This window comes from Hydra vulgaris, chromosome 02 (genome assembly GCF_038396675.1).
Source record: "Hydra vulgaris chromosome 02, alternate assembly HydraT2T_AEP".
Lineage (NCBI taxonomy): Eukaryota > Metazoa > Cnidaria > Hydrozoa > Anthoathecata > Hydridae > Hydra > Hydra vulgaris.
In genome coordinates this window covers 59,423,412-59,442,454 of record NC_088921.1, presented here as the reverse complement: position 1 = coordinate 59,442,454, position 19,043 = coordinate 59,423,412, and the positions used below count along the sequence as shown (strand labels likewise).

The 19,043-nt window shown below is 27.7% G+C and overlaps 1 protein-coding gene across 2 annotated transcripts in view; it reads left to right on the top strand.

The window, feature by feature from the left end:
* LOC101241833 (uncharacterized) overlaps window positions 1-10,860 on the top strand; it is a 43,906-nt gene extending 33,046 nt beyond the window's left edge. For both annotated transcript variants that reach the window (XM_065791553.1, XM_065791552.1), the window contains exons 14-15: window positions 10,362-10,465; window positions 10,543-10,860. In XM_065791553.1, the coding sequence (XP_065647625.1) occupies window positions 10,362-10,465; window positions 10,543-10,560 (122 nt within the window). In that variant the 3' untranslated portion in view covers window positions 10,561-10,860. The remainder of the gene's footprint in view (window positions 1-10,361; window positions 10,466-10,542) is intronic.
* The last annotated feature ends 8,183 nt before the right edge of the window (window positions 10,861-19,043 follow it).

Sequence of the window (19,043 nt, the reverse complement as noted above, 5' to 3'; positions counted from 1 at the left end):
CGCAAGGGAGTGCTGCTACATCTACTATCTTTTAGCCTGACCCGCAAGGGAGTGTTGCTACATCGACTGAGGGTTTGGTTGGGGCAGGCAGTCTATCAATTAATAAAAAAAAATAATTCCGGTCTTGCATTTTAATTTTTACTTTTTGTCAACAAAATATGGAAAAACTTTCGGACAACATCTACGGGTTGTATATATATATATATATATATATATATATATATATATATATATATATATATATATATATATATATATATATATATATATACATATATATATATATACTCTTCCTGATGATCCAGCGATGGTGAAACTCCGAGTAGAAGATAAAAGTTAGATAAGTGTTTTTTACTAATTAATTATTGCTCTGTTCTTTAAGAACATTGAGCACTCTATTTGTAAAATACACTAACATAATTTACATATATATATATATATATACATATAGATATATATATATATATATATATATATATATATATATATATATATATATATATATATATATATATATATATATATATATATATATATATTCCTATACTTTATGACTAATAAATGTGTTTGTGGTAAAAAATGGCTCTTCGCTTGTTTGTGGTTTTAAAGCCGACAAAATTAAGGTCAGAATATGTCAAAACACATTAATTTAATTGCAGCAAGTAATTAAACCACAAAACCACAAATTAAAAAACTAGAATGTTTTTAAAAACATTCTATGTATGTGTATATAAATATAAATCTATATAAATAAATATAAAAATATATATATATATATATATATATATTATATATATATATATATATATATATATATATATATATATATATATGTATGTTTATATATATATATATGTATATATATATGTATATATATTATTATGGTGTATATTTAGAAATGCATATATATAAATATAAATGTTTAGCAAAAAATTTTTAACAAATATGAGTAAAAGTTCCAGGTAACAAAGGAAAAACTATTCAAACTAAGATGAGTAAAATATATTTATTAGTTGAATTTTAACAAATAATTTAAATTTTTCTCTAACACAGAAGGCCTTTCATAAAAAATCTTTAGCTGTGCATGAGATTTACATAATTAAATAAGATAATAAATAACATAAATAAGAAGTAAATTCTCATTTGAGAGTTTTAGCATTGGAAATAATTTTTAAAAAAATTCATTTTTATGGTAATTGAAAACATGCTGATCAAATTTATCTGAACCAATACCTGTTCTGCGTGTGTAGATGAGTAGATTAGTTCTTAACTTTAGGTTATTAGTTTTATCAATGTATGTTGTTTTTCCATCACATTCATTACATGATAATAAATAAATAATATTTTTTGAATTACATGATATTGAAGTTTTAATGTACCATACTTTACCAGATGATGTGGTGAAATAGTTAATAAACTGAAGATACATAGTACATAACTTACAACATTTTGATACGCATTTTAAAACCTTAAATTCATCATTAATAAAAACTGGTTTCTTATTAAAACTTTATGCTCTTATGTGTCTTAAAATATTTTTTTGTTGGCATTGTGATAGTACAATAGAAGTGTTTTTAAAAACTGATTTTAATTTATTGCCTAAAACAGACAGTTTCAAAATACCATGTAGAGTAGAAAAATTTTTATAATTAATATTTGCAAAATTTGTAGTTACAAAAGGTATAATTTTGTTCTCTTCTCTTTTTTGAGGTGCTGGTCCCTGTAGTTGAGCTTTAAAAATTCCATTATTAGTGATTTTTACTGGGTAAAAATCACTAATAATGGAAGGAAAACAACTTCATGAAAAATGGAATGAAAAAGACTCCAACAACTGAAACAATTTTTAGTTGCATCGAACTAAAAATTGTTTCAATTTTTAGTTGCATCGAACTAAAAATTGTTTCAGTTGTTGAAGTCTGATTTCCATTTTTGTTGGATTAGATATAAAACAAATGATCCGTTTAGCTAATGTAAAAGGTATATTTTTCTTTGTACGTTTAGGGTAATGGCTATTGTAATTCATGGCTATTGTAAATCATGGGAATTTGTAGGTTTATAAAAAATATCTGTTTCAATAATGTTGTTACCATGTAGAATAATGAAATTTATGAAATTTTAATTTGTTCTTCTGTATAATTGATATTGGGGTGTAAAGAATTGAGACACTTTAACAGCAAATTAACATTAATTGATTTTAATAAAGCAACAAAACCACATCCATGTATCTTTTGAAATTGTTTTGAATATTCTAGCATTCAATTTTATTAAAGAAATTTGGTAAAGCGTTAGGAAATAATTTCTCTCCCCCGTCCCAGGGAAATTTAGCTGATATAATGCCGAATATTTATTTTGCACCGCAATATTTATTTTGTACCATAAAAGTATAAAACATATCACTTATGTTTAATTAACTGTTAACCTTTGATTTTAAAACTTTTGGTTCAATTTTCAACATATATAGCAAAATTTGATTTGAGGAAACTTATCAGTTACTATAAAGCTGATTAATTAGTTATGCTTTTGTATATATTTTTAGGTTGTGTTTATTTTCAAATGACTACTTTATAAATAATAACTACTTTTTTCAAATATAAGCATATATTTGAACACCTTTAATACTACTCAATTGGTCTAAAGCATGGCAATCTATACTTTTATATTTTCTCAGATTTATGTGATTATGATTTAATGCCATGGGGATCTATTATATTTTTTCAGATTTATAGATTTTCAGCATGTTTGGTTCTGTTAGTCAAAATCTGACTGTTGCCAAGTTTAATTAGTTTAAAGTTTAATTATTTTGAATAATTTGTATAATAAAGTAAAAATGGTTTATTAGGAGAAAAAAAGAAAAGTTATAAAACAAAGTTATTATTGTTGTTTATTTTAACAACAACAAATACATACCTGTATATGTTTATAAGAACTGTAATACTATTAATGCAGATATTAATAAACTTTAACAACTTTTTTTTTGGCTTAAATTTGATTTATTAAATTAGTAAAACAAATTAGTTGATATCTAACTTGCTTACTAAAAGTATTGAATGTAGAGTTTTATATTTATTATGAAGAAAACAATTTAGAAGTTTAAATTTTTGATTTAATCGCTCAATTTTTTTGTGGTGGCTCCTTGTAACAGTGTTTAGATTTTAAGTAATTTGTAAGAGTGTTTAGATTTTAAGTAATTTGTAAGAGTGTTTAGATTTTAATAAAATAATAAATTTAATTTAATAAACAAGAGTGTTGAAAGTTATTTAATAAAACATTTGATAAGATTTTATAACCTTTTATATAAATTGTTTAAAATCTTAAAATCAAAAATGGAAACCTTCAATGAAAATAAGACAATGAATGTAAAGAAACTACCTAAGTTAGATCCGATGCAATAAAAAGTACAAAGCAAACAAAATTAAATTGGCATAAAGATTTTAATTTTTTTTAATTTGCTTTCCAATTATAAAAATATTATTGTCCTTAAACTGTATTTCTTAAGTTTTTAAGTAATGAAATTTTTCTTATGTTATTGCATACATAAATGTAATCAACGTAAAAAAATGTTTTAGTCAACCGTAGTTATTTTTCAGCAGTTTCACAGAGAGAGAGAGAAACCTTGAAAAAAATCCACCACTAATTAATCATTATATTGTTTCAATATATTGTTTTTGCTAACGGATTTTCCAAAAATGTTTTTCACCTTAGTAAGTTAATGAAGATTTAACTTTAACTTCGTCTAAGCACATCAGTGTTCGGCATTAAGTAAGTTTGTCAGTTAGAAAGTTTGCAAAATACACGCAAAATTTATTTAAAAACTTTTTATGTTAACTTTTGTTGTGTAGAAATACTGGGAAGCTGATTATAGGTAGCTTTTTATAAATTTGTTACCTAGCATAAACATCCTCAATATTTTTCATTTTTTATTCTACAATAATTTTTCATGTCTCGTATTTTAAATTAGAAAAAAAAATATTATAAAAATATTTTAAATAAATTTTTGTATAATATATTTTTTTATAAATACGTTTAAAAAGAGTTTCAAGTTGATTAAAATATTAAAATCTCTAATCTTATTTTGGTGGACCAGTTGATACAAGGCTGGACTAAATAAAAAGGGGATTCTACCTACCTTATAGACCTTGAGCATTTTTTTTTTAAATTTAAAGGCATAGTTCATAACATAACAGGTTGTTTTTTGAACAAAGCCAGTGTGTGAAAAAATTAATAGAATATAGTAATACCAGGGATGTCAAGAGAATTAAACTCCTAACTTCTTGTTTACAAAGTAAACAAGAAGCCATGACACCGCTAACGCACTGTTACTTTGTGAATTAGCAAATAGTTGCTTTCTACATTCTTTTGAATTTTTTGGTAATCTATGAACAGTATACTTTTTTTGGTAATCTATGAACAGTATACTTTTTTTGGTAATCTATGAACAGTATACTTTTTTTGGTAATCTATGAACAGTATACTTTTTTTGGTAATCTATAAACAGTATACTTTTTTTGGTAATCTATAAACAGTATACTTTTTTTGGTAATCTATGAACAGTATACTTTTTTTGGTAATCTATGAACAGTATATATAATCATGTATAATGTATGTATAATCTATGTGTAACATACTTACACATTACTTCATACTTTATACTTTTTTTGTACTCATTTATCTACTAGTTATTAAATAATTAGTAGGAAAATTATTACTTCAAAGACGCATTTTGAATGAAATATTTAAACCTTAAAATGTTTATATGAGGAACTTGACCATGATTTCAAAATAATTTGTAACAGAAACTTAGCTCAAAAGTAATGAGAAAAAATTCCAATTTCGAGTTGACAGTAGAAGTTTTGTCTCTCGGCCTGGAGCTTTACTTACAGTTTGCATGACTAACAAGTCTGAGTTTTAGATAAGCATGAATAGGCTTTAAAATGAATATCCTTCATTATAGGTCACCATGCTGCCAATAATTTATAAGTTTTTATATTGTTTTATAAAATATAATGGCTATTATTAAAAAAAAATTATTTTATTTTTTTTAATTGTAGTCACATTATTATTAGTTATAGTCATGTTATGTCACATTTTGCTTCTGAATACCAGAAGCAAAATGTGACATAGTGAGTCAATAATAAGAGAAAAACTTGAAAGTATAAAAAAATATCAAAAAAAGGTTTGCTACAATCCCAAAATCTGATTTCATTATGTAGCAATCTCTCCCTGTAGATATTTTTACAACATTTAGCACAGTCACTTCTTAATGTTTCGCATGTAATCAAAACTCATAAACCTAAGACATCGCTCTTGATATTATTCCAAAAAACATTCTTAAATCATGTTTCAAATTCAATCAGAATTATTTTATTATAGCTCACCTCGCTGACCTCTCATTTTAAAGCTGGAATTTTTCCAGCTTCACTTAAGGTTGCTCAAATTACACCAATTTCCAAAAAATCAGGACAAACAGTATTTGAACTCACTGATTTGCGCCCCATATCAAATCTCAATACAACATCCTAAATTCTTGAAAAACTTGCTTTATCTTGGCTTCTTCTACATGTAACTTCAGCTGTAAACTTCAATCCTTTTCAGTCTGGTTTTACGTCTAATCACTTAATAGAAACAGCACTCCTAAAGATATGCAATGGCATCCTGTTAAACATTGATAATGCTTTAACCACCATTCTCTGCAGCATTTGATACAATCGATCACAACCTGCTAATTGCTTGTATAAGAGATGAGTTTGGTGTCACAGATATTGCAGTAAAATGGAAAACCTTTGCTTCTATTGGTTTAAAAAAATATTGGTTGTCAGCGAGTTCAAAAGGAGTACCACAAGGGAGTGTATTAGACCCATTTTTATTTTCTATGTTTGCATATAAACAATACTGTTAAATTCTGCTACTACCATATTCATGCTCTTTGCCACATATGTCAATTCTTACCAAAGAAGCAGCTAACACTATGGCTTGTGGCATTGTTAACTCTCAACTTGACTATTTTAACAGTCTTTTATCAGGTTCTTACAAAAAAAGTTTTTAAAAATGTCAATCTACTCAAAATATCTTGCATTGTCTCTCATTTTCCTTTCCATTTAAAATCAGAAAAATTGCTAAAAGCTCTCCATTGGTTTTCAATATAGCAAAGAATAATTTATAATATATCAGTTATTACATATACAAATTTATCAACCATATCTCCTGCATATCTATTCAAACTTCTAAATTTCAAATTTCAAAACAAATCACAAGATCATCAGAAAGTTGCTAACTTACTTGTTGCTTATCAAAAACTTCCTTAGGATCAAGATCTTTCTCCATGACTGCACCTCAAATATGGAATGGTTAATATATATATATATATATATATATATATATATATATGTGTATATATATATATATATATATATATATATATATATATATATATATATATATATATATGTGTGTATATATATATATATATATAGGGCAACCATAAAAGTTCGTGCGGTTTTGCAGATCCATAAATAAATACACATAAAAACAGTTTTGATAAAATTTATTCTGAAAAACAGTCTCCTTCAGCAAGAATAACTTTCTCCCATCGTTAAACAAGCTGGTATATTCCATTTTTATAAAAGTCTTGAGTTTGGTAGCTAAAAAATTGAATTAACTCATTTTTGAGATCTTCTCTATTTCAAAACTGTAGATTCCTCATATGATTATCCAGGGCCAAAAACAGGTGATAGTCGCTTGGCGCAAGGTCTGGTGAATACGAAGGGTGAGGTAGAATCTCCCATTGTAAACATGCTAGAGTTTCCCACATGATTTTTGCGGTGTGCGGTCTGGTGTTGTCCTGGTGGAATACAACACCTTCTCTGTTTGCCAAAGCTGCTTGTTTTTGGTGAAGAGCAACTGAAACTCTGTCCAATTGGGCTGAGTGTATCTCAGCAGTAATGGTTTGTCCACTTGGTAGCAACTCATAGTGAATGATACCTGCTGTAGTCCACCATACACACAGTAAAACCTTTTGTTGGTGAATGCTTGGTTTAGGAGTCATCTGTACTGGATTGTTACTGGCTAGTCAATGATATGTTCGTTTTTTGTTGCAGTACATAATCCATTTTTCGTCGCACGTCAACATCCGGTCAAAAAATGGCACTAAATTGTGGCGGGAAAGCAATGAAGAACAAATGGTTAAGCGATGTAGCTTGTTTGTTTCACTCAACTCATAAGGTACCCATTTGCTCAACTTCCAACGTTTTCCAAGTTGGTGCAAATATAAACAAATAGTTTCATCACTCACATTAAATCTTAAGGCAAGGTCCTGACATGTTTGACTGGAGTCCTGCTCGATTGCCAGCTTGATATCCTTGTTGTTTACCTTGGATAGTCTTCCAGATCTTGGTTCATCTTCAAGGTTTTCATTTCCAGAAGAAAATTTTTTAAATCACTTTTGACCCGTCCGTTCTGCTATGGTACTTTCCCCAAAAGCAGCGCATATCTTACGGCAAGCTTCTGCAGCATTGGTTCCAAGTTTGAACTCATAAAGTAAACAGGCGCCAGTTATCGCATATGACACAGCTATACTCCACTTGAGACTTTTAAATTTAAAACGCACTAATAAAACTTATGAAACACACTGATTGATTCTCCTTAAAACAAGCTTTAATTTATATGCAAAATCATCCCCCCCCCCCACCACCACAACCAGTTTTCTTAATACATTTCTTAGAAATAGGCAATTAGGATAAACCGCACGAACTTTTTTGGTTGTCTGATATATATATATATATATATATATATATATATATATATATATATATATTTAAAAAAGTGTTTAAAAAAAGGTTAGGGTGATTCAAAAAAAATTTACTTGAAAAATGATTTTTTTTTTGAATATTTGAATATATTGAATTATTTTGAATATTGAATACCAATTTTTGATAATACTGAGGGTCCCCTTCAGGGGGTAAAAGCGACAATTTTAAGGGCGCTTTGTACCATTTTTAGTCTTAACATTAAAATTTTGATTTTTTTTTTTTTTTATACTCGTGTTTGTAAAGACTTATTTAATTAAAATTAATGGGCTCTATTCTCAAAGAAAAAAATTTTTTATTGGCAGTTATTGTTTTTTTGTGGAGAAATGCCTATTTTTGGCAATGTTTCCATCAATGTAACTTTACAATATGAATCAGCATGAATAGCCTCTGTAATAGGTTTAAATTTCTATTACCGAGAACAGGGTGGCTTTTAAAAGCAGAGCTAGGTTCCTTTACACCAACACAGGTACAAGGTCTTTCAATATTTTATTAATAAATTTAAAAGCTCATTATTTATTAAAGTGATTTCAAATGTTAGTTAATATTATTTATTTGAATATGAAAACATACTGGTAAATGAAAAGGTTTGAAGAATGGAATCTACATGGCTCTCAAGCTGTTTTAAGCCTAAGCAGATTAAGAATGTAGGGAACGCGGTGATATGGTTAAAAAACTGTACAGTTTATAAAGACAGGTCCAAGTGACAGTTTTCCTATGGAGCACCAAACAGTTGACCAAGCTATATTGAAAAGCCTCAACTTTAGTAAAGATAAGCTTCCTAGTTTGGCTCCATCCAACAGACAAGTTGTGGCTAGATTTTGACATAGTTGGACATGGAAAGGCAGAAACTTAATGGATGAAGACTCCACTAGATTTTTGGAAATTCAATAATTTTTATCTAGAATTTAAAGCAACAGTCAAGGGGCTTAATGTTGTTAATTGCTTCTCTGAGAGGTCAGTTAAGTTAGTTCAAGATCTAATAAGCAGACCATATTCTGACGAGAAAAGGCAGGGCACTTTTCTCTTTACAAACAATTATAAGAAAAACAGAAAAGGCAGGAAAAGATAGATTACAAAAAAGTCGCTAGAATAAATAGTCTAGTTTCTTATGTTTTTTTGTTAATAATATTTTTTAAAGAGAGAATAGAGAGGATCATAAGTTTACTGGGATTGCTGTATTTTAATTTAAAACAAATTTTAAAATTTTATTTAAATTATTTTCTATTTAAAATTTTTTCTAGTTTTATATGTTTTATTTTTTTAACTTTAGTAAAAACCATTTGGTTTTGACTATTACAGAAAATATATCTTTGTTCCCTGTCCAGGCCTTCTTTTTTACATATTTTTCATAATAACTCCTGAAGCTAGTTATAATTGAGAAATAAATATATTACTGTATTAAAAGTAAATCAAAAATATAATTTACTTTTATAAGTTTTAAGAATATTTAAAAATATTTTGTACTTACTTGCTTTGCTAAATATTTATGGATTTTAATGTTTTTTGAATCATGGAATGAATTTATGGAAGAACCCTTAGGATTTCAAAATTTAAAAAAAAATTAAAAAATCAAAATCTGGGTAGATAACAAGCTAAAGCTCTTTTTTTTTTTCAGACATTAACTTTTTTTTTAAATTACCTAATATATACATACATACATACATACATACATACATACATACATACACAAATACATATATATATATATATATATATATATATATATATATATATATATATATATATATATATATATATATATATATATATATATATATATATATATATATATATATATATTAGGGTGGCCCTATAAACAATTTTTTTGAAAAAAATCTGCTCCCACCCTTTAAATGTGTTCTATATAATACAAAAACACTAGGTTTAAAATTTTGTTGAATAAAAAATATTTTGAGAGGTTCCCCAAAACCCTTTAATATTTAACGGGTCCCTAATATTTAAAAAAAAAAAGTTTCTCGAAAATAGGTCAACCTGGTACTCAAATGAAGCGAAATTATATAAAAATTTTAAAAATAACATTCATTTTGAAATAATAAAATTATTTTAGGTTTTACTACGTAAAAATCTTGTTTTTTAGCAAAAAATGAAATAAGTGAATTTTTCATGATAATTGTGATAAATAAGTTTAAACTTCAAATTTATTTTTCAAAATGAATAATATTTTTGAAATTTTTATATAATTGCGCTTCATTTGAGTACCAGGTTGACCTATTTTTGAGAAACTTTTTTTTTGAAAATATTAGGGACCCGTTAAATATTAAAGGGTCTTGGGGGACCTCTATAAATATGTTTTTTTCAAAAAAAATTTAAACCTAGTGTTTTCGTATTATATAGAACACATTTAAGGGGTGGGAGCAGATTTTTTTTAAAAAAGTTGTTTTAAGGACCACCCTAATATATATATATATATATATATATATATATATATATATATATATATATATATATATATATATATATATATATTAATAGTTGTAATAATATAAGTAATAATAACAACAATTGTTATAATTTTAAAATATAACATCATTTTAGGTGTTGAGAGATATGGTACAAGATGGACTGCGATATTAAATTCTTATCCGTTTAAAAATGGTAGACAAGCAACAGATTTACGTGGAAAGTATAAACAAATTAAGGTTAGTCTTTGTTTGCTTATAATTTTTATTTAAAAAATGTATACATTAATCAACGTTCATTTTAAAAAATAATTTAGAAGCTGAATATCTTGTGAAATATTTTCAAATCATTTCAGTCCAATATTGGAATTTTTTATTTGTTCGGTTAACAAATGACAATGAATAAAAGCGAGAAATTATTTATTTTCTCGAGTTTCAATTTTTTTAAATTTGGTTTTTATTCCATTTTTATTTTTCATGTTGTTTATCACTTGTTTTTGTGTATTTACATCATACAGTGTCTTTTTCAGGTTGATTACAGTTTTTTTTTTGTTTTTTTTTTGTTTTTTTACATTATGTTATATTTTTTTTGTATGTTAAAATTCTTTAAAATATATTATGAATTAAAGCTTTAATATTTATCTTTTTTTTTTAATCGTATAATTTGCTTGCTCATCTAGAAAGTCATTTTTGTAAGCGCGCCCCAAATACATCCTAATTATTTTATATAACCCAAGAAATGATAACCTTTGGGGCTATAAAGTTAAGTCACGTGAAACAAATTCATTTGCATAACTCTTAACTTGTACAATGGTGTGTGTGATTTGATTTTAAGAAAACATGATTTTATAAAGGTTTATTATATAGCTGTTGTTTTAATCAGTGGCGTAGTAGTCTAGTCAAAATACCTTGACAATACCAAAAGACCTATACAAAATACCTGGACAAGTTTGAATAAAAATGGATACTTTATCATTAGCAGCGAATTTTTATCTACTATAATATATGCAAAATTAATATTAGCGAGAAAAAAGTTATGAAACATTAGTAGATATCACTTTGTATCAACTTTTTTATATAAGTGATAAATTTCTAGGGTGTCTGCTTTCATTTATTTGTAATAACTCATAAAAACTTTTAGCAAAAATACATAATTTAGACATTGATTTCAACACTTTACTGCGAAATTTTCGATTCATGCTAAATTAGACACCTAACTCAAAAATTTAATAAATATATAATTGAATTTAGGTGTCTAAAACTTGTTTATAAGTCTATAAATCTAAATTGAGACTACTACGAGAAACGTCAAAATTATGGGAAAAGATTCTTCCAAATTATATGTTAATCTAATAGATTTGCATTCAAATAATTTTGTAAAGTTTTTTAGTAGCGTCATATATTAAAGTAAGAGCCTACATGGACTGCACAGTGCCGTGACTAGACTCCTCCATGACCTCATTGGGCTCTTTTGCAAATTTAAGGTGTTCCTTCGTATTTGCGCATGGCACTGATCTGAAAATTCCTTGTAGCCTAAAACTCGTATTCTCCACAGCTTTTTATAGCTCTCATTGTGCACTGTAAAATTACTAAATCAGATCAAAAGTTATCTCAGTAGCAATCAATGCCTCTTTTACAGTTGTAACCTAGTTTACAGTGCTTCCCATAAAGCTACGAATATTATAAAATAAGTGACTACATGTGTTGAAAATATACCAATCGCATTTGACAGTTCATACTTCTCATTGTAAAAATATTAGGCAAAAAAATGTGGTTCAATTCAAGGAGTGAGCAGTTTAGAAATTCATTAATGTGTGGAATTATCCCAATCAAACACCGATATCCAATTGCACTAATTTTACAGAAGTTACATTTAACGTGGGTAAATTCAATGGTTTTGCTTGGTTCTGTATAATTCTTAGTATAGAATAAATTTTTAATAGGATGGGTTTTTATTAATGTTTCCACGAATATGTGACTTTTTCTAGGATGGCCTTTATTAAGATAATAAGATACATAAATCCATTTCACTGCGCCCCGATCTCACTAGTAGTTAGAATGAAAAAAAATTTGTCAGAAAAGGTATATATGCAGAAACAGTAAAAAGTCTGCAGTGAGTAAAGTTCAAAAACTAGGTTTTTCTGTTACACCCGAACTTGACCTGAAAATAGTGTTAAGATTTCTTGTGAAACATAGGTCTCTAGTCACTGCGTCACAACTGCTAAGTTCAAAGCTTGATCTGGTTGTATATGTAACATTGGTTAGGAAGACGACTTCAAATTCTTTGTTAATTGCTCCTCCACAGTGCTTTATGACAAGACTTTCAAATCCTTTTAGAACATATTTATGAACAAAAAAGAAAAAAAAGTTCAAAACGATTTATCTAAATTTATTATTGTTGCATTTTTGTATAACCTATAAAATCTAACTACTACTTTTGATAAAATCAGGAATGTTAAAATGTTTTTTAGTAACTTAATAGTGGTTGCTTGCAGCCTTGCTGGGAGTAAATTAGTATTACAAAAAATTAAAAAACATCTAATCTTTAATATATAGTAAGAATAATGTTACACCCAATATTCTACCCTGAGAAACTCCGCTCACAAATAGAGTTTTTTTTTTTTAATACTAATTCACTATAAGCCAATTCCTTTTTCTCATTTTATTCCTAGAATCGCTGCTGCAAGCAACCACTATTCAGATGGGTGTCACTAGAAAATAAATAATATAATTATTTATTTTCTAGTAACACCCAACAAGAGAGCAAGGAAACTGTTGACAGAAGACAGTTTTAGTTTGCATATGTCAGGAAAGATAGCTCGTTTGAGCAGTGACCATAATAGTATTTGTAGAAAAAATAAATAGATGCGATCTTACAACGATGGAAGAGTGGCTCAAGCCTGAAAGATAGATAGGGTAAGTCCGAAGATGAAATATAAGATAAAAGATTTATATTGATCATTGCATGGTTTGAACCACCAAAGGAGAACAAGGAAAAAATGAACCAAGGTAGGAACAGAGCCAATCTATAACAGAATGATTATGGTCGTCTGGAAAGCAATTCACAATGTTATAGAAATACGATACTTACAAACAGATACGTTGCCCTCTTTTAATAACTCTTCAGGACGGCTGACCAAACAAGATGAAGTAATGATTTTTCTAAGTCGTGTTCACCCCGTATAAAATGTGTAAACCTTGCCTTTCAAACATCAGATGGGAAATAAACACAAATGTCGAAATAAAATGTCAGCAGTAAAAATATAAGAAAAACTTTCAAATTTAGTTAAAAGACAAGAAACAAAAGAAACATGCTTCTCAGAAAAAGTGTAAGTTCAAGATCAAAAAGAATTAAACTAGTTACTTGTGCAAAACCTTTACAAATATCTGTAGGACCCTTAAAAAATCGATCAAGACAAATCAGTTTGACTTAATAAAGATTTCATCAAGACTTATTTTGTCCGACAAGAAACTGATACAGCTAGAACTCAGACTATTTTTTTTGTGGTTACAAGCCTCTCAACTTTTTTACTCGAACGAGAACCTTGATGAACAAAGCCGCTGCACGGAGAAACAAGTTGAGAGTGGTACTACGTGGTGGGAATCGAATTTCTTGCTAATAAAGCAATAGCTCTACTACTACACCACCATCGAATTAGTTACTAATAATTCAGCTAAATTTAAAACAAAAGGTACAACATTTTTAAAAAATATCTTTTTATATTTAAAATTTTTTTGAACCTACAATCAGGCTATGAGATAGAAGGTTTAAAAGCTGATCATTGTGAAGAACCTCAGAATTCACAATATAAAGAAGATTCTGTTAAAAATTCTTTTTTACTAGCTTTACTTCCAAGTGTTCCTAAAAAGCCTCTTCGATATCTCTATATTAACGAACAGTCTTAATTTAAATAAAATAAAACAATGATTGAAACTGATCTTACACATTATCAATTAATGTTTAAGATCAGAGCCGCCATAGCGCGGTGGTTACAGCGCTTGCTTTATAAGCAACAGCTCCAGGGTTCGAAGTGGGCTTCTGACAAATTTCTTGCTATTGGTAAAAAAGGAGGTTTGATCTTCCCAGTTAAATGCTTTTCCGCAATGCTCTATGAAAAGACTGCTAGGTTTTCTTGGGGTACCTAATACAAAAATAAAATGTGTGGTTTACCTCCAAATGCTATGGCTACACAACCTTAGCATATTTGCAAATAAAAAAGAATAAAACTATTGAAAAAAAAAAAGATTTTGGTACTTTATATCGGCAATACGAAAAATTTTCTCTATAAGATTTAATCAAACGTAAATGGTAAATGTTTTCGCAATATTATTAATCCTTCATTAATATACGCAGAAACAGCGAACACTTAGTGGCCTTTTCCCGCCAAAGTTACACTTTTTATAAAATTACACAAAGTTACAAAAATTTACATAGGAGGAAGCTATTAATTATATTTATAATCATAAAAAGAAGCATGGTGGGAAAAAAGAAATTGCTCAATTTTCAATAGCTCTGAATGTTTCAATAGAGGTCCAGAATTTTAAACAACTTGGAATTTAGAATTTAAAACAACTTAGAATTTAGAATTTTAAACAACTTAGAATTTAGAATTTTAAACAACTTGGAATTTAGAATTTAATTAACTTTAAACAGTCTCATCTTGTACAAAAGCTACATTATTACTTTTAAATACATATTACAAACTTTATGGATCACTACAGAACACTTGTTAAAGATTATGGAATAACTGTTTCAGTGAAAACTCATATTATTTTAAAATATATAGGTGTTCTTTATGCAGTAAGAAATTATGGCTTGGGCTACTACTCAACAGCTTGTGTTGAAACAACTCATCGCAACATTTTTATTGAATCTTGGATTAGATTCAAAGTTTCAAACAGTAAAAGCTCCTTTGCTAAATATACTTGAACAAATCTGTAAACAGTTTTAGTAGGAAAAACCTTGAGTATATTTTAAATTTTATGAGAAAACTGAGAATATACTTATGTTTTAAAAAATTTTTAATTTATTTAATAACAGTATCTCAATTATATTACACATTATATTATGTTTAAAATATTGGTTTGATTTTGCAAATGATATTTTCATGACATTTATATCCCAATGATATATGCAATACTATGACCGTCTTATTTTGGGTAAAGACTTTAAATGACTATAACTTTGAACAGTTAATAATCTTTTTTAATAAACTTGTGTAAATGTTAATAATAATAATAATAAAAAAACTTATTTACATGTATTTTTGGCAAAAGTTAAAAAAAATCTAAAAACGATTATTTTTTGGTAGAAGGAATTTTGCGATTTCGAATTTTTTTTAAACCTAAGTCTACAAATTGTAACGAATCCAACAATATATGACATGTGTATGACAATATATGTCCGGAGTTAAATCACACAACTAAAAAATAGTTAAGGGCATCTGTGTTAGATAGCTTCTTTTATGAAAGAAATTACTAATTTTATTATCATCAACTAGTTTGAGTTTAATTCTTTTTTTATAAAATAAAAAAGATATATTTGCATTTCCTAGCGTGTATGATGTAAGCTATTTGAATTGAATAACTTTTTATAATAGCTTATCTTTTCCATAAAAATGATTTACGAATTATATATTTTTATTTAAAATGTCTCTGTTTATTATAATTGTATTTTTTCTACGGGTACAATGCCTTCAATCCAAATCCAAAAACGATTTAAGAAATATTATTTTTAAATAATCCAGTGTTCGTCAATAGCAATCCCAATTAATATTTAAAAATAAAATAAAAGACTAAATACACCAGCATGAATGAAGTCATTAAAAGATTAGGATTTTTTAAGACTGGTAACTATTATAAGGACAGTTCCATGCTCAAGTGAGTTATTTCGATGCACAGTGGGCCAGAATGCACTTTTACTGGACAAAATTCATAAATAATTTAATATTAGAGCTATATTCACTAAAATTAGTATGAGTACTAATATGATGTCTGCGCTTTTTATGAAGGTAATATTTTTTTATTTCGTTGCTATGGATACCTTTATTTTGCTTAGCAACAACCTACTTTTGTTATCTGCAGATATTTTATAAGTGCTATATTCACTAAATTTGGCATGAGTACCAATATGAGATCACACTTCTTACAAAAGTGATAATTTTTTAAATTTAGTTGTTATGGATACTTATATTGCTTAGTTACCGGATACTTTCCTTAGTTACAAAGTGGTAAATTGATATTTGAATATCTTATCGGATTTTTGACCCACCTATATTGAATAACAATTGAGTATTTAGGTAAATAATGTTTTAGGAATAATAAAAGCAAAAAATAGTGCAAGAAAACGTAATCAATTTTAAATTACATCAAAAAATTATAAAACAATAATATCGTTTGAAGATTGTTTAAGTAATTGTAAAACATCTGAAGGAAATGCTTTATGATTTGTTTGATGTGATGTTGATTTACGCAATGATGAAATAACAGGATCACTGGAAACTAGGAGTCTATTGATAAGATCAGTATTTGTTGCTTTTCTGGATGTTTTTCGGCTGAAATTTTCGCGATAAGATTTAAAGTCTTTATTTCTAGCCTCTTGAGCTTCCTCTGACATAAGTCCGATGGGTAATGAAAGGCTTTTAATTATGTCATGTCCATGTATCAATACTTTGTGAACTGATTGAGCCATGTAATACCATGGATAAAGGGACACATATAGTCTAAAAGTTTCAAAACAATAATCCTTGAACTTTAAGCAGTCTATTTCATATCTTGAAGAGAGCGTTACCAAGATAATGTAAAATCTGAATATAAGGTTTTGGTCAATACCCAGAATTTCAGCTGTTTGTTCATATGCTGCAAAAGCACGCCTTGAGGTATTGCCATCATTACTTGTTCCAGAACCACCACTTTTAGGGAAATCAACAACAAGTCCCATTTTGTTCATAAAATCAGTCTGAATCTTTTGTTTAGCTACAGATGCCTTTTCTTTGTGTTCTTTAGATCTTGCTTGCCACTTTCTTGTTTCTTTTTTATATGCAATGTGCAATAACATCTCAAAAAATCAAATCCATGCATGAAGACTGGAAAGACCATATTTGAACTCTCTGTTAGTATAATCTATATTAAGGATATCAAGACTATTCATATTTTTTGGAGAGACACCACACACTGAACAGCATTGGTATGAGTTATTTTTTTCAGATAATATTGTTAATATTTATTAAAAAAAAAAGGCTAAAAGTTTAACAATCACGCAAGCTAAAGAACTATTAGAAGCCCATGAAAATACTTCATTAAAAATCTTTAGAGAGAAAATAATTTTCAATTATTGACAAACTTGAAGGAAAAATAGAGCAATTAAAAAACGAAAACATATCACTAAAAAATGAAATTGCTTTAATAAACAACGGGATAAAATTTCAAAGATAAAAGCTAAAGAATTAAGATCCTCAGGTAAGTATGCAAAAGTTGTCTATAACAAACTGATAACACGCGATTAATAATTACAATAACAAAAACCTGTGCACATGAAAAAATAATTTCAAAAATGAATGACTTTCAATCGCTAACCTATAATTTTTACGAAAAATACATTATATCAGATGAAAACGCAGACCCAGGTGTAAATTTTTTTAGTGATATGTACACGGACAGTTTATATCATTATCCCAGGGCCATTAAAGAATTTCTTTTTAAAAATGTAAATGATATAAACAGTGAAAGAATCAGAATCCTCCACATTAATAAAAGGAGTTAAAGAAAAATAATGAAAACTTTCGGCATTTTCTAGAAGAAACTGAAAACATTTTTAATATTATATGTGTTACGGAAACTTGGTGCTCTTCCTTCGAACTTGAAAATAATTCTAATTTTCATATTAAAAATTTTGAATTAGTTTCATTAGAAAGACAAACAAATAAACGCGGTGGAGGAGTTCTGATATACGTTAAAGAAAACATTGCATATAAAGTTAGAAGCGATTTAAGCGTTTCTGATAAAGATAAAGAGATCGCAACTATTGAATTAATTATTAACAAAGGAAAAAACATACTTATAAGCAGCTGCTATAGGCCACCTGACGCGCGCGTGCGAAAATTTTAGCTCTTATTTGCAACGTAATATAGTTCGCGCTGGTAACAACGAAAGAAAAAAAAACTTTATAGTTGGGGATTTTAATATGGACTGTTTTAATTATAACGACGACAAAAATTGAGAAGTTTCTAGGTAAGCAGAAGATAGTATGGCTCATAATGCGGTTTTGAATTTTTTCAAAAAACGCAGACCATATCATACTGTTATTATGAGAAATATAAGAGTTATTAGAGATATCATACTGTTTTTATGAGAAATATAAGAGTGCTGCTACATTGATTGATTTATACCTGCCCCGACTCCAAACCTCAGTCAATGTAGCAGCATGCCCTTACATGTTCTACCTAAATCAGTCGATTTAGCAGTGTCTTCTTACAAGTTCTCATTAAATCAATATAATGTCTGGTCTGCGTTTTTTGAAAGTTAAAAAACTTTATTTTGAGCCAATACTAACTTCTGCTTACCAAGTTTCTATGATGAAATTTTTTTAGCATGCGCAATTCCCCTAATCAATCATTCAACTAGAGTAATTAAGAATTCTGCTACCCTCATTGACAATGTTTTTACTACAGACATCTTTAATAACTCCATCCAAAAAGGTATCATAAAAACTGATTTGTCGGACCACTTCCCTATTTTCGTAACCCTTAACACAACATCTAATAAAATTAAATAAAATAGAACTGTAAAAAAACGTACTTACAACGACAAAAAAATAAAT